The sequence below is a fragment of the Triticum urartu genome, chromosome 3A (assembly GCF_056163025.1).
Source record: "Triticum urartu cultivar PI428250 chromosome 3A, HENAU_Tu73, whole genome shotgun sequence".
Classification (NCBI taxonomy): Eukaryota; Viridiplantae; Streptophyta; class Magnoliopsida; order Poales; family Poaceae; genus Triticum; species Triticum urartu.
In genome coordinates, this window is record NC_141875.1 from 649,664,849 (window position 1) to 649,680,096 (window position 15,248).

General features: G+C 49.1%; 1 protein-coding gene across 1 annotated transcript; it reads left to right on the forward strand.

Moving 5' to 3' along the window:
• Nucleotides 1–14,282: 14,282 nt before the first annotated feature.
• LOC147981078 (uncharacterized) lies at nucleotides 14,283–14,924 on the forward strand. Its single transcript, XM_087515857.1, has one exon. It carries the CDS (start codon nucleotides 14,283–14,285, stop codon nucleotides 14,922–14,924), a length of 642 nt encoding a protein of 213 aa, XP_087371983.1.
• Nucleotides 14,925–15,248: the final 324 nt, after the last annotated feature.

Below are 15,248 nucleotides of genomic sequence, written 5' to 3' on the forward strand. Positions count from 1 at the left end.
GTTCCTAAGACCTTAGTCAAGTGGATTCCCAGGACCACTTCAAGTTCCACTTCATCAAGTACGACTACAACTCCAAGGATTCCCATCAAGATGGTGTGGATCCAAAAGAAGAAGAACTAGAGAGTTCTTGAGGGTGACTCCGCCAACATACTTCACTCTTATCATTTTGGCAAGAACAAGTGCAATCAACTTCCACATCTTGCACTAGTTCAAGGAGTCACAAACCCTCTTGTTGGTAAGACAAGGGACAAGGTAACCTAAAAGTTTTCATGGACATCATCTTGTGTGTGCATCACTCTATGTCTATGGATATCATTGTTTGTTCCTTGTGGGACTAACCCATGTAGGTATTGAAAGTGCAATTCACTCAAATGGATAGCTCCAAGTGATCTACATCAACATTGAGCATCCACATCTTCAACATCTACATGAAGTCATCATCGACAAAACCCAAGGTTAGTTCATCCCTCTTAGGGGGGATATCACATCTAGGGGGAGCTTTACTCTAAGACTTGAGCTAAAGCAACTCTAAAGATGTGAACACAACAATGCTTTATGTAAAAGTGGTAACCCCACTTGAGCTTAAACGATGAGTATGACCTATGATCAAGTGTTCTCACTTGACTCCTAAGTCAATATACTCATATATAGATGACCTAGTCATCGCCAATTGCTTGATAGATGCTAGAATTGGTTGTGCATGCTTTGTCACATATTTCAATTGCCATTTTATTGTGTGAGCATGTTGGTTGCATATTTTACTCATTCGAGGACATCCACTTGTTGTTTTGATTGTTTGGTTTTATTTCCTTTTGCCAAGTGGATGGACAAGAATGCCTAAGAACCTCCTCTAGCTATCTATGCTTTTCTCGTCTCAAACCCTATTCATGCTACATCACAAAATTTGATCAAGTCAGATTCGAACCACTCTGTGTGAGGAGCACTCGGAGTCCCCGATTCGTCATAGACTTAAACTTCCAAAACCTCTTTGTGATTCTCGGTCTGAACGATATCCTACTTTCGGTCCTACCGAGATCATTAAGTTGATCTGAATTTTCGATCTTGGTGCAACCGATTTGAACCATTCGGTCACACCGAGTTGCAATAACTATATACAGTTTTGCATCTCGGTGCCACCGAGTTGTTCCACTCGGTCACACCGACAGGGTCGGGCTATATATAGTCACGGGCAAAAATTTGGTAATTTCTCTGAACCCCTTCGCCCGCGCGATAGCTTGCTCTGCCAACGTGGTCTCCGGATCGTCTCCTCGCCGCCAGCCGCCTCCAGTCGCTGGTCTCCATCGCCGTCAACAGAATTCAACCCCGCCGTTGCCACCGTAGCGAGTCTCCGCCGAACTAGGGTATGGACTCGATCTTTGTGCTATCCCCAATCTGATTCCTAGCACATTGTGATCTTATTGTTTCTAGCCACGATTGAAACACTCCTATCCAGTCAATGCGTTCGTAGAATAGGATTGATTCGAAAATTTTAGGGTTAGGTTTCCACCGAAACCATCTCGGACCCACCGAGTTGAAAAACTCGGTCCCACCGATTTGGCTCATGCCATTGCACAAGTGAGACTCGGTCTGACCGAGAATTACTAATCGGTGTGACCGATTTTGGAACTTTGTGAAACCCTAGCAGTCTCGGTGCCACCAAACTGTGACTCGGTCTGACCGAGTTCACTAGTTTAGGTTCCAAAACTGCTTCGGTATCACCGAGTTTAAAAATTGGTAGATCCGAAATGATTTCTGTGAGAAACTAAAACTAAGATTTTGAATCATTCTTTTGCAAAAACCTCTGCATTTTGTGATGCTCATCTACTCTACCTCATCTATAAACTGTTCACAGGGTCAGCAGTCAGCTTGTTCATCATGTCAGATCAGAGTGATAGCCAAAACATGTCAGAGCAGCAAGTGCAGATGAGTGAGGGCACTAGTCCCTCCAGTTCTTCAAATGAAGGCAGCAGGAGCACTCCTAGCAATTTGCCAAAAGCTGCCACCAGACAAAGGAAGAAGAGAACCTCAGACTCAGAGGATGAGGATTATGTGGCAGAGGAAGAGGAAGCAACTTCAAAGAGAGTAGTGCTCAAGAAGGAATATGGCTCAGCTCAAAGCACGAAGCCAGGATTGAAAATTAAAAGGCCAGCAGGAAGGTAGCCTATGCCAAAGGCCAGAGTTTCAACTCAGATTCCTGAAAAGCCTGCACCCAAAGAGGTTGCTGCAGAAGGGAAGAAGAGGAAGGAGAGGATCAAAAAGACCACTGCTAGAGTGCTTGGGAGATCCTCAATCATGAGAGATTCTGAAGAAGATGAAGAAGAAGAGGTTGCTGCACCAGCACCCAAGATACCAAAGCTGATGGGTGATGCTATAAGATCAGGGGCTACTGCATACAAGCCCAAGGAAGCACCCAAGGCTGCATCAAAGGCCAAGACAGCTCCAAAGAGGAACACAAGGAGCATACCAGCTGCTGAAAAGAACAAGGCCCCAGTGCCTGACACTGCAGAAGAAGAGGAAGGCCAAGTGCTCAGGAAGCTAAAGCCCAAGATCCCAGACCACAACGATGCTCATCCTGTGGCTGAGGACATAAAAATCAGAAGAGACTCAGGGCTGAGAAAGTGGAGAGAAGCATATCCGTATGCTTCAAGGAGAAGAACTGCTATTGATTACAGGTTTCACACAAAGGAACAGCAGGACTTCTATGAGACAGTTTTGTTGGATAAGAAACCTATCGTTTGTGACATGAGATGGGTAGACTGGGACTACATCAAGGACAATGAAGAGCACTATCCTGGAGTGCAAGACAGCTTCAAGGCTTGTGGAGTAGCTGACTTTGTTGGGCAGAAGTTCACAAAGTGGAATGAAGAGCTCATCATGTAATTCTACTCCACAGCACACTTCTATTCAGATGGCAGGATTGTGTGGATGTCAGAAGGAACCAGATATCAGTCAACTGTTGCTGAGTGGGCACAACTCATCAATGCCCCAGAGGAGCACGAGGATGACTTAGACATATATGCCAAGAAGAAGATGGACCACAACTCTATGTCCAACATGTACAAGGAAATTCCAAACAAGGCACTTGATACGTTCAAGTTTGGCTCAGTACATTATCTTCTGTCAGGGATGCCAACTATCAACTGGATCCTAAGGCACACCCTATTTCCCAAGTCAGGTGATCACAAGATGATCAGAGGCCATGCAATAAATTTGCTACATATATTTGATGTGCCACAGAAATTTAAAGTCATGAGCCTCATGGTAGAGACCATCAAGAGAACTGCAGCAGATCAGAAGAGGAGCTGTGGTTATGCCCCGCAGATTCAGGAGTTAATCAACTCAAAAATGGGCACATGCACATACTTGTTAGACAAGGAACACTTGCCTATTCATCCAGATTTCGAGGACAATCAAGTTGTAATGAACAAGGATGAACCATCATCAGCTCATGCTCAAGCACAGAAGGAGAAGGCAAGGAAGGAGAAAGCTGCGAAGATGCCAACTCAAGAGGAGGCATCTGAGTATTTCCTGAAAACCAAGCAGGAGCAGCTTAGTTACTTGATTGCATCTACACTGAGGATTGAGAAAGGACTGGCCACCCTCACTTAGAATCAGGCGAGCTTAGAGAGGATCATAAAACAAAAGTTCTATGACATGGATGTCAAAAGTAATAGAGATTCAGTCTGCAGTGGAGCAACTTCAAGATGACATGCAGGAGAGGAGAGGGAAGACTACAACTGATGCATTTGCCAGAGTGCCACGAGCTCCGAGGTCGAATGCAATGCCAGTTCCTGACACCAGAGCCACCACCTCAGCTCCAGCCACAGCACCAGCCCAACCAGCTCCAGCATCTACTTCAGCTCCAGCTCCAACCACGTCTACAGAAGCCTTCGTCCTTGGAGTGATCCAGACTCCACCACCACCAGAAGATCAAGCCTGAGAGTCGATCTAGCACTATGCATTTTCTAGGAACTTTTTGGTAACTTGTTGCCAAAGGGGGAGGTTGCTTTTATTCTCTCTTGCTTTTGGTTGTTTTTCAAACTTTGTTTGCTTTTGGTTGAGATACTTTGATATGCTTGTGAGACATTGATGATCATGTGTTTGATCATAAGCTACACTTATGCATGCTTGATATATCTTATCTATCTTATGTGATCATTCACTTTCTTTGGTGATGAGTGCATGTATTTCATTCTTATCTTTTTGAGCGCTCCACCAAGATGTATGTGACATGGAAGAGTAACCCATGACTCTAACTCTTTGTGCATTTGCAGTCCAAAGCAAATTTTAAATATGCACAAATTTAGGGGGAGCTCTTACTTATCACATACTTCTCAAAGCAACGATATATTTCATTCTTATTATTATTTGTCGAAGCTTTGATCTATATGTTGGCATCAATTACCAAAAAGGGGGAGATTGAAAGTGCAACTATCCCTAGGTGGTTTTGGTAATTCATAACAACATATAGCTCATTGAGCTAATGCTATTCCAAGATGATCATTTCAGGAAAGCTCAATGATTGGCATGGCATGGATGGTGAAAGTGGAACCCTCAAAATGCTAAGGACAAAGGATTGGCTCTAGCTCATATGCTCAAGACTCTTCATTTTACATTTTAGTGGTCCAAGATCACATTGAGTCCATAGGAAAAGCCAATACTATCAAGGAGGGATGAGGTGTTGCTTAATGAGCCTCTTGCTTCATGTGCTTAATGATATGCTCCAAAATCCTCGGCTACTTTCCCATATCCACATTTGACCTAAACCCAAAGCCAAACTCGACCCTACCGATTCTTTCAACCCGACGCCACCAAGTTTCACTTGTCATAGCCATTGCCAAACCCTAAGCAAATCGGTTCTACCGATAGGGATCTCGGTCTCACCGAGATGGGATTGCAATTTCTCTATTTCCTTTTCGTAACTTTCCGGTATCACCGAAAGAGCGGATCGGTCCCACCGAGATTGCAATGTAAACTCACTGTTTCCTTTTCGTAACATTTCGGTCTCACCGAGAAGAGCGAATCGGTCCCACCGAGTTTGCCTGACCAACCCTCTGGTTAGCTTATTACCAAATCGGTCTCACCGAGTTTGTGTAATCGGTCTCACCGAGATTACGTTATGCCCTAACCCTAACCATATCGGTCCTACCGAGTTGCATGTCAGTCCCACCTAAAATCTCTAACGGTCACTAGGTTTACTATTTTGGTCCGACCGAGTTTGTTGATTCGGTCCCACCGAGATTGGTAAATTGTGTGTAACGGTTGGATTTTGTGTGGAGGCTATATATACCCCTCCACCTCCTCTTCACTCATGGAGAGAGCCATCAGAACACATATACACTTCCAACTCATATGTTCTGAGAGAGAACCACCTACTCATGTGTTGAGGCCAAGATATTCCATTCCTACCACATGAATCTTGATCTCTAGCCTTCCCCAAGTTGCTTTCCACTCAAATCTTCTTTCCACCAAATCCAAATCCTGTGAGAGAGAGTTGAGTGTTGGGGAGACTATCATTTGAAGCACAAGAGCAAGGAGTTCATCATCAACACACCATTTGTTACTTCTTGGAGAGTGGTGTCTCCTAGATTGGCTAGGTGTCACTTGGGAGCCTCCGACAAGATTGTGGAGTTGAACCAAGGAGTTTGTAAGGGCAAGGAGATCGCCTACTTCGTGAAGATCTACCGCTAGTGAGGCAAGTCCTTCGTGGGCGATGGCCATGGTGGGATAGACAAGGTTGCTTCTTCGTGGACCCTTCATGGGTGGAGCCCTCCGTGGACTCGCGCAACCGTTACCCTTCGTGGGTTGAAGTCTCCATCAACGTGGATGTAGGATAGCACCACCTATCCGAACCACGGGAAAAACATCCGTGTCTGCAATTGTGTTTGAATTCTCCAAACCCTTCCCTTTACATTCTTGCAAGTTGCATGCTTTACTTTCCGCTGCCAATATACTCTTTGCATGCTTGCTTGAATTGTGTGATGATTGCTTGACTTGTCCTAAAATAGCTAAAATCTGCCAAGAACTAAAATTGGGAAAAGGTTAAGTTTTTATTTGGTCAAGTAGTCTAATCACCCCCCCCCCTCTAGACATACTTTCGGTCCTACACAATCTCGTCGACTAGATGAACTAGGACGTGCGTCATGATATTGAAGAAGGATGGTGGGAACACCAGCTCGAAACTGACAAGACATTGCGCCACATCACTCCTTAGCCTTGGTACGATTTTTGAATCGATCACCTTCTGAGAGATTGCATTGAGGAATGCACATAGCTTCACAATGGCTAATCGGACGTTTTCCGGTAGAAGCCCCCTCAATGCAACCGGAAGCAGTTGCGTCATAATCACGTGGCAGTCATGAGACTTTAGGTTTTGAAACTTTTTCTCTGGCATATTTATTATTCCCTTTATATTCAAGGAGAAGCCAGTCGTGACCTTCATACTGAGAAGGCATTCAAAGAAGATTTCTTTCTCTTCTTTCGTAAGAGCGTAGCTGGCAGGACCTTTATACTGCTTCGGAGGCATGCCGTCTTTTTCGTGCAAACGTTGCAGGTCCTCCCATGCCTCAGGTGTATCTTTTGTCTTCCCATACACGCCCAAGAAGCCTAGCAGGTTCACGCAAAGGTTCTTCGTCACATGCATCACGTCGATTGAGGAGCGGACCTCTAGGTCTTTCCAGTAGGGTAGGTCCCAAAATATAGATTTCTTCTTCCACATGGGTGCGTGTCCCTCAGCGTCATTCGGAACAGCTAGTCCATCGGGACCCTTTCCAAAGATTACGTAGTGTAAATCATTGACCATAGCAAGCACGTGATCACTGGTGCGCATGGCGGGCTTCTTCGGGTGATCTGCCTCGCCTTTGAAATGCTTGCCTTTCTTTCAACATTGATGGTTGGTTGGAAGAAATCGACGATGGCCCAGGTACACATTCTTCCTGCATTTGTCCAGGTATATACTTTCAGTGTCATCTAAACAGTGCGTGCATGCGTGGTATCCTTTGTATGTCTGTCCTGAAAGGTTACTGAGAGGGGGCCAATCGTTGATGCTCACGAACAGCAACGCCTTAAGGTTAAATTTCTCCTGTCTGTGCTCATCCCACGTACGTACACCGTTTCCATTCCACAACTGTAAAAGTTCTTCAACTAATGGCCTTAGGTACACATCAATTTCGTTGCCGGGTTGCTTAGGGCCTTGGATGAGAACTGGCATCATAATGAACTTCCGCTTCATGCACATCCAAGGAGGAAGGTTATACATACATAGAGTCACGGGCCAGGTGCTGTGATTGCTACTCTGCTCCCCGAAAGGATTAATGCCATCTGCGCTTAAAGCAAACCATACATTCCTTGGGTCCTTTGCAAACTCATCCCAGTACTTTCTCTCGATTTTTCTCCACTGCGACCCGTCAGCGGGTGCTCTCAACTTCCCATCTTTCTTTCGGTTCTCACTGTGCCATTGCATCAACTTGGCATGCTCTTCGTTTCTGAACAGACGTTTCAACCGTGGTATTATAGGAGCATACCACATCACCTTCGCAGGAACCCTCTTCCTGGGGGGCTCGCCGTCAACATCACCAGGGTCATCTCGTCTGATCTTATACCGCAATGCACCGCATACCGGGCATGCGTTCAGATCCTTGTATGCACCGCGGTAGAGGATGCAGTCATTAGGGCATGCATGTATCTTCTCCACCTCCAATCCTAGAGGGCATACGACCTTCTTTGCTGCGTATGTACTGTCGGGCAATTCGTTATCCTTTGGAAGCTTCTTCTTCAATATTTTCAGTAGCTTCTCAAATCCTTTGTCAGCCACAGCATTCTCTGCCTTCCACTGCAGCAATTCCAGTACGGTACCGAGCTTTGTGTTGCCATCTTCGCAATTGGGGTATAACCCTTTTTTGTGATCCTCTAACATGCGATCGAACTTCAGCTTCTCCTTTTGACTTTCGCATTGCGTCCTTGCATCGACAATGACCCGGCGGAGATCATCATCATCGAGCACATCGTCTGGTTCCTCTTGATCTTCAGCAGCTTCACCCGTTGCAGCATCATTGGGCACATCGTCTGGTTCCTCTTAATCTTCACCAGCTCCCCCCGTTGCAGCATCACCGTATTCAGGGGACACATAGTTGTCATCGTACTCTTCTTCTTCACCGTCTTCCATCATAACCCCTATTTCTCCGTGCCTCGTCCAAACATTATAGTGTGGCATGAAACCCTTGTAAAACAGGTGGGATTGAAGGATTTTCCGGTTAGAGTAAGATCTCGTATTCCCACATTCAGTGCATGGATAATACATAAAACCATTCTGCTTGTTTGCCTCAGCCGCATCGAGAAACTCATGCACGCCCTTAATGTACTCGCGGGTGTGTCTGTCACCGTACATCCATTGCCGGTTCATCTGCGTGCATTATATATAATTAAGTGTCCAAATTAATAGAAGTTCATCATCACATTAAAACCAAAGTGCATACATAGTTCTCATCTAACAACATATAGCTCTCCAGAGCATCTAATTAATTAAACCATACATTGAAACTATGTAAAACATTTCAATGCAAAAACAAATGCGATCATAATCGCAACCAAGGTAACAATTGATCCAACGGCATAATGATACCAAGCCTCGATATGAATGGCATATTTTCTAATCTTTCTAATCTTCAAGCGCATTGCATCCATCTTGATCTTGTGATCATCGACGACATCCGCAACATGCAACTCCAATATCATCTTCTCCTCAATTTTTTTTATTTTTTCCTTCAACAAATTGTTTTCTTCTTCAACTAAATTTAACCTCTCGACAATAGGGTCGGTTGGCATTTCCGATTCACATACATCCTACATAAATAAAATCTATGTCACGTAGGTCGGCATAATTTTCATAAACAATAAATGAACCAATAGTTATAAAGATAATATATATACCACATCCGAATCATAGACAGGACGAGGGCCGACGGGGGCGGATACCAAAACCATCTCACTATATAAGATGCAATAAAGTAAGAAAATAATACAAGTATCTATGTAAACATACAAGTAAGAATATTTTTCCTTTCAGAAAGAAGATAAAATAAGAGGCTCACCACGGTGGTGCCGGCGATGAGCTCGGCACGGGTGATCGACGGCGGTGAAGACGGGGACGGGGAGTGACGGACCGCTAAACCTAGACAAATATTATGGAAAATGGAGCTTGGAGGTCGAGCTTGGAGAGGAGAAAGCTTAAGTAGTGTGGCTCGGGCATTCCATCGAACACCTTGTGTGCATAGGAGGTGAGCTAGAGCACCACCAAGCCCTCTCCCCCTCGGCCAGAGAAAAACAGAGCACTGGGGTGCTCTGCTCGCGAGCGAGGGGTATATATAGGCACCTCATTGGTCCCGGTTGGTGGCATGAGCCGGGACTAAAGGGGAGCCTTTGGTCCCGGTTCAAGCCACCAACCGGGACCAATGGTGGTGGGCCAGGAGCGAGGCCCATTGGTCTCGGTTCATCCCGCCAACCGGGACCAAAGGTCCAGATGAACCGGGACCAATGGCCCACGTGGCCCGGCCGGCCCCCTGGGCTCACGAACGAGGACCAATGCCCACATTGGTCCCGGTTCTGGACTGAATCGGGACTAATGGGCTGACCCGGCCTGGACCAAAGCCCTGTTTTCTACTAGTGCATGCGGGGTGCTGTCTGAACTCCTGATGGCCATGGCACAATTACTCCCACCCAACGAACAAGCGTACGTACTGGCATGTGGACATGAGGCTAGTCATAGTGGGGTAAATTAGGTACTCCCTCCATTTTTGTATACAAGGCCACAAATCCATATCAGGTACCAAGGTACTCCCTCCGGTCCTTTTTACTCTGCGTATTAGAATTCTCTGAAGTCAAACTTCACAAAGTTTGACCGTATTTATATGAAAAAATATCAACATCTGCCATGCTAAATTTATATAATATGAAACTTTAAGTCATGACACATCTAGTGGTATTGATTTCAGATTGTGAATGTTGACACTTTTTTCTACAAAGCTGGTCAAACTTTACGAGGCTTGACTTCAGTTAAATCTTACTCCCTCCTTCCATCTATATAGGGCCTAATGCGTTTTTCAAGGCTAACTTTGACCAAATGTTAGAGTATATGCGAACTAAAAAGGACCGGAGGGAGTAGAAACTAATGGTCATTTAAGCCAATGTTGCAAACTAGTCTTTTCTCCTCGCTTGGCGTGTTAATTAATGTATATTTTCCTCTTCAACGCACAACAAGACAATTCTCTCACTTTTTATTGGTTGATTAATGTGATGCATTAAAATCAACCTTCTCACCTCCGCATGCATGCGGTATTAATGTCCTTGGTTGCTAGTACGAGACAAACCTCATAAATTTTATCTCGATTGGTGTTAGTGGCCTTGTATAGCTGCAAATTGTAATTTAGATAGTGGCCTTGTATACAAAAATGGAGGGAGTAGTAACTTAACACATCCCAAGACAATTTTGCTTATGTGGCAAGTATTTAATGAGGAAAGAGGTGTTTGTGGTAACATAATATGTTACTGTAACATAGCGCTTCCCGAGACAAAATGAGTCTATGAGCTAATAAATGAAGCCATCTATGACACTATTAGTATGTTAGTTTGCACTATAAAGATAGTAACTTAGACTAGTGTCATATGCATGACACTAGTCTAAATTACTCCCCACTATGACCGGCCTGATGAATTGATGGGAAGACCGAGTCGGAGACAGAGATGGATGCATGTGCGGGAAGAAGAGTACAGTACCGTGTACTCGTACGTCCTACCACCTGGGACGAGCGGAGACGCATGGACGTGTTTTCTTCATGGGAGTTGCCTTGTATGGCCGCACATATTTCTTATGACTGAGATTAGCGGCGTCGTGGTCGGGCTCGGGCTCGGGCGGGGCTGCCAAGATGAAACGCCGGCGATTGTTACCAGATCACGCGCCATGCATACGTGAATGAATCCATAAACTAACCACGATCGGATCAATTATACTCGACCTCACAATATCTTGCTACTTATTAATCAATCGCGAGATGGGATCTACATCTATCGATCTAGCTAGCGAATGACGATGGGTCGCTTCTTCTTGATCCTCGTGGATATATAGGAGTACATGATCTACTTGAAGTACAAGATAAACCAGAATAATTTCTAGTTTATCTTGTGTTTCTTAATATAATCACGTTACTCCACATCCCCGCAGTCACAACGGTAGCGACGCAGATGGTGAGACTGGAGAAGAATCCGAAGGCAAGCCGACGGACACCCCCTGACAGTCGTAATGATCGACGCATCGCGGAAGTCATGGCTGGAGTTGGAAACCTGCGAGGTTGCTCAAGCAAGGCAGTAGCCCTTTGTGTCCTTGTCGAGGTAGCCGAGAGCATGGGTGCTGCAGCCGTGGTTGAGGTAGCCATGCGAAGAATGCCGTGGTCGAGGTCGAGTCGGGTTGGCCGGTGTCGAGGAAGTCGCCGTGGAGCCGCGGGCGCAAGGAGGCACCGAGTGAGCATGAGCGCAGTGGTGTTGAAGTAGTGGTGCGCCGGGAACAAGATGTTGTTGATGACGTGTCGCGACGGGTTTGCCAAGCCCGGGGACACATCGTAGACGAAGGCACGCACCGGTGTTGCCAGCACCGGGCATGCGTAGATGGACAAAGGCAAAGTTGACGAAGCGCCACACCAGGCTTGCCAGGCCTGGGGACACGTCGTGGACGAAGGCACGCGGCGGTGTTGCCAGCACCGGGCATGCGTAGACAGATGAAGACGAAGTTGACGGAGCGCCGCACTAGGCTTGCCAGGCCAGGGGACATGTCATGGACGAAGGCACGCGGCGGTGTTGCCAGCATCGGACATGCTGAGACTGGGACCCGCACGAGGTGTATGCCATATCGAAGAAGTCGGAAAGGCTAGCAGAGAAGAACTCGACGACGATTGCGGCGTCCATCGACGCGGGGCCCATGTCACCAATAGTGGTCGGAGTAGACGAAGTGGTCGGGGTAGATGACGGCGACGCTAGAGACGGGCTGGTGCTGGATGAAGACGAAGGGAGGTGGACGGGTGGCGGCGTCGGCTACGGGGGTAGCAGCGGCGGCGGCCGAAGAAGAGCGGCGGCGGCGGCCCGACGGCGGCGGCGGTGCTCGAAATAGGCAAGGAGAACCCAACATCCTGACGAAGACCGGCGCGGGCGATGGTGTTCCCGCGCCATGGGAGACGACGGCGGTGGACCACGGGCCGCGGCGCTACAGCCCGAAGGGGCGACGCAGCGGCGGCGGGTAGGTCAGGGCAATGGCGGAAGACCTCGGGGCGGTTGTAGGGACCGCGAGCCGCGGCGCTCCAGCCCGAAGGGGCGGTACGGCGGCGGAGCGTGGGCCGGTGCAAACGCCGGGACGGCCTGGGGACGGCGACGTGGACCACATGTCATGCTCGCTACGGCCCGACGGGGCGACGCAATGGCGGTGCGAGGATCGGTGCAGCCACATGGACGGCCTAGAGCGGACGGCCTCGGGGTGGCGATCGACCGCGGGCTGCGGCACTACGGCCTGAAGGGGCGACGCAACGGTGACACGGTTCGGGGCAGCCGGGAGAAGAACCACCGAACGACGGCGCTGCGGCCTGATGGGGCGACGTAGCGGCAGCCCGTTGCTCGATCGGTAGAGTGACGCGCTGAACTCGGGACAGTCTTCACAGGGCCAGCGGAGGCACGCGCAACCGACGGACCAGGTCGGTCGCACGGCGTGGATGAGGCGGATCACGGCAGCGGCCGGGTAATCCTGATCGCGCTTGAGGTCGGGGACTGGAGACGGGGTGGCGGCAGAGTCCGAGATAAAGCCAATGACGATGAACGGCGTGGGACGACGTGCGAACGAGCGCGTTAGCACCGGCACCCGGGCCACCAAAGCAGCGCCGGCGCCAGGGCAGCGAGGCCCGAGCGACCAATGGAGCAGCGGCGCCCGAGCTCAAGGCAGCCGATGGGCCTGGCACAGCTGGCCCGACGATGCCGACGAGGCAACCCGCAGGGCCACCATGCAGACACGGCGGAGGCGGATGGCGTGGATCGATTAGCAGGTCGACGCGTGAGCGGGGACTATGATTGGTCGCCGCATGGCACAAGGCCACCGGATGTAGATGATGCAGGTGTCCCGGTCGGAGCAGGGCGGTAACGGCCGGCGCAGGGCGATGGGCGGGCCGGCGCGCGGACGGCAGCCTTAAGGGACCGCCTGTCGCACGAGGTCACCGGGTCAATGAAGTAGCCGGCCGGTCGTGCCAGTGTCGGAGTGGAGGCGCGGGGTGTCGACGGCGGCGGCGGACGACGCAAACCGATCAAATATAAATCAGAAAACCAAAAAAGAAAACATCGGTCAAAGCGACCAGCGAGAGAGAGAGAAAAACCTGGATCAAATGATCGAAAAAAACTCTTTAAGGCAGTCGACCAACACGGTCGGCGGACGATCCTTAGGTACGTGCGGCGTGCAAGTGTGAAAGCGGTGGCGGCTTGTGATAGATACCATGTTAGAAGGAAGAAAGATTAGTGAAATTGTTCGCTGTATTGCTTAAGCCTCGTGGGCATATATATAAAAGTACATGATCTACTTGAAGTACAAGACAAGCCAGAATAATTCCTAGTCTATTTGATATTTCTTAAGAGCAACTCCAATGGGACGACTCATTTCGTCCGCGGTCGTCTGTTTGGATCGGTACGGACAGAAAAGGCGACCCAACGCGCCGACCCAAATGAACGCGCGCCCGTTTTTCATCCGCGAGCGATCATTTCCTAACCCATTTTTGAGCCTGATTTGCGTCGGGGCGGACACGCGACGGACGCGTGCGCGGTCGCCTACTCCTGTCCCCGGGCCCGCTGGTCTGTGGCACATTGGCCTCCCTCCTCCGGCCAACAAGCAACCCTCGCCCCCGCCTCCTCCGTCACCGACGCCACCGCCCATTTTGTGGCGACTTTCCAGCTGCCGCCGCCTCCATATCCACCCAGCAACGCCGCCTCCACATCCACCCAGCAACGCGGCCCCTGCCCCCAGTCGCCCATTGCCGCCGGGGAGCAAACTAGTTCCCGCCGCCGCTTCCCCCACCGCGCAGCCGCCCGCGACCAAGAAGACACCTCGCCGCCCCTGCTACATACGACCGGCACGCTCGGCGGACGCCGTCACACTCGTCGGACGCCGGCAGGGTAGCTAGCTGGTCTGTGGGCACCGCGTCTCCTCTCGTCGGCCGTCTCCTTCTTCGACGCCCGCAAGCTGTTCGACAGTTTGCCAAGGTACGAAAATGGACTCCGCCGACGAGTTCTTTTTGCACAATTTCATTTGCGACTCCGACGATTCGTCGTCCGACGAGGAGGAGGAGATATTGACTGCCGTGTTGGTCCATCACCACCTCAACAACCAACGGCCGTTGTTCCGTGGCTCCATTCCGGGCCACCTTCCGGCGTTGAATCGTAACCGAGAGAGCGGGCATTTCCTTCTCTGGAAGGACTACTTTGATACAACAAACCCGTTGTTCAAACATCACAAATTTCGCCGCCGGTTCCGTATGAGTAGGCATGTTTTCAACCGTATTAGAAAGGGAGTGGTCGGCTATGATGACTACTTCAAGTGCAAAGAGGATGCCGTTGGCAAGATTGATTTCTCCTCTTATCAGAAATGCACTGCCGCCATCCGAATGCTTGCATACGGAATGCCAGGTGATCTCATTGACAAGTACGTCCGTATGAGCGAGTCTACATGCCTAGAGTCCCTATATAAGTTCTGCAAGGCTGTGTTTGTTGTGTTTGGCCCTGAGTACTTGAGAGAGCCGACAGCTGCAGATACAGCCCGTTTATTGGCGATGAATGCTAGCAGGGTCTTCCCGGGGATGCTTGGCAGTATAGACTGCATGCACTGGGAGTGGAAAAACTGCCCTTCTGCTTGACAAGGGCCGTATAAGGGACATGTCAGGGCTTGCACTGTCATACTAGAGGCCGTGGCGTATCAAGATCTCTGGATCTGGCACTCTTTCTTTGGCATGGCTGGATCACACAATGTATCAACGTGCTTCAGCGCTCGCCGGTGTTTGCTAGGCTTGCCGAAGGCAACAACCCACCGGTGAACTTTACTGTCAACGGCCACAACTACGACAAAGGGTACTATTTGGGTGACGGTATCTATCCTCAGTGGACCACTATTGTAAAGACAATACCCAACCCTGTTGGAGAAAAAAGGAAAAGATTTGCCCAAGAGCAAAAAAGTGCTAGAA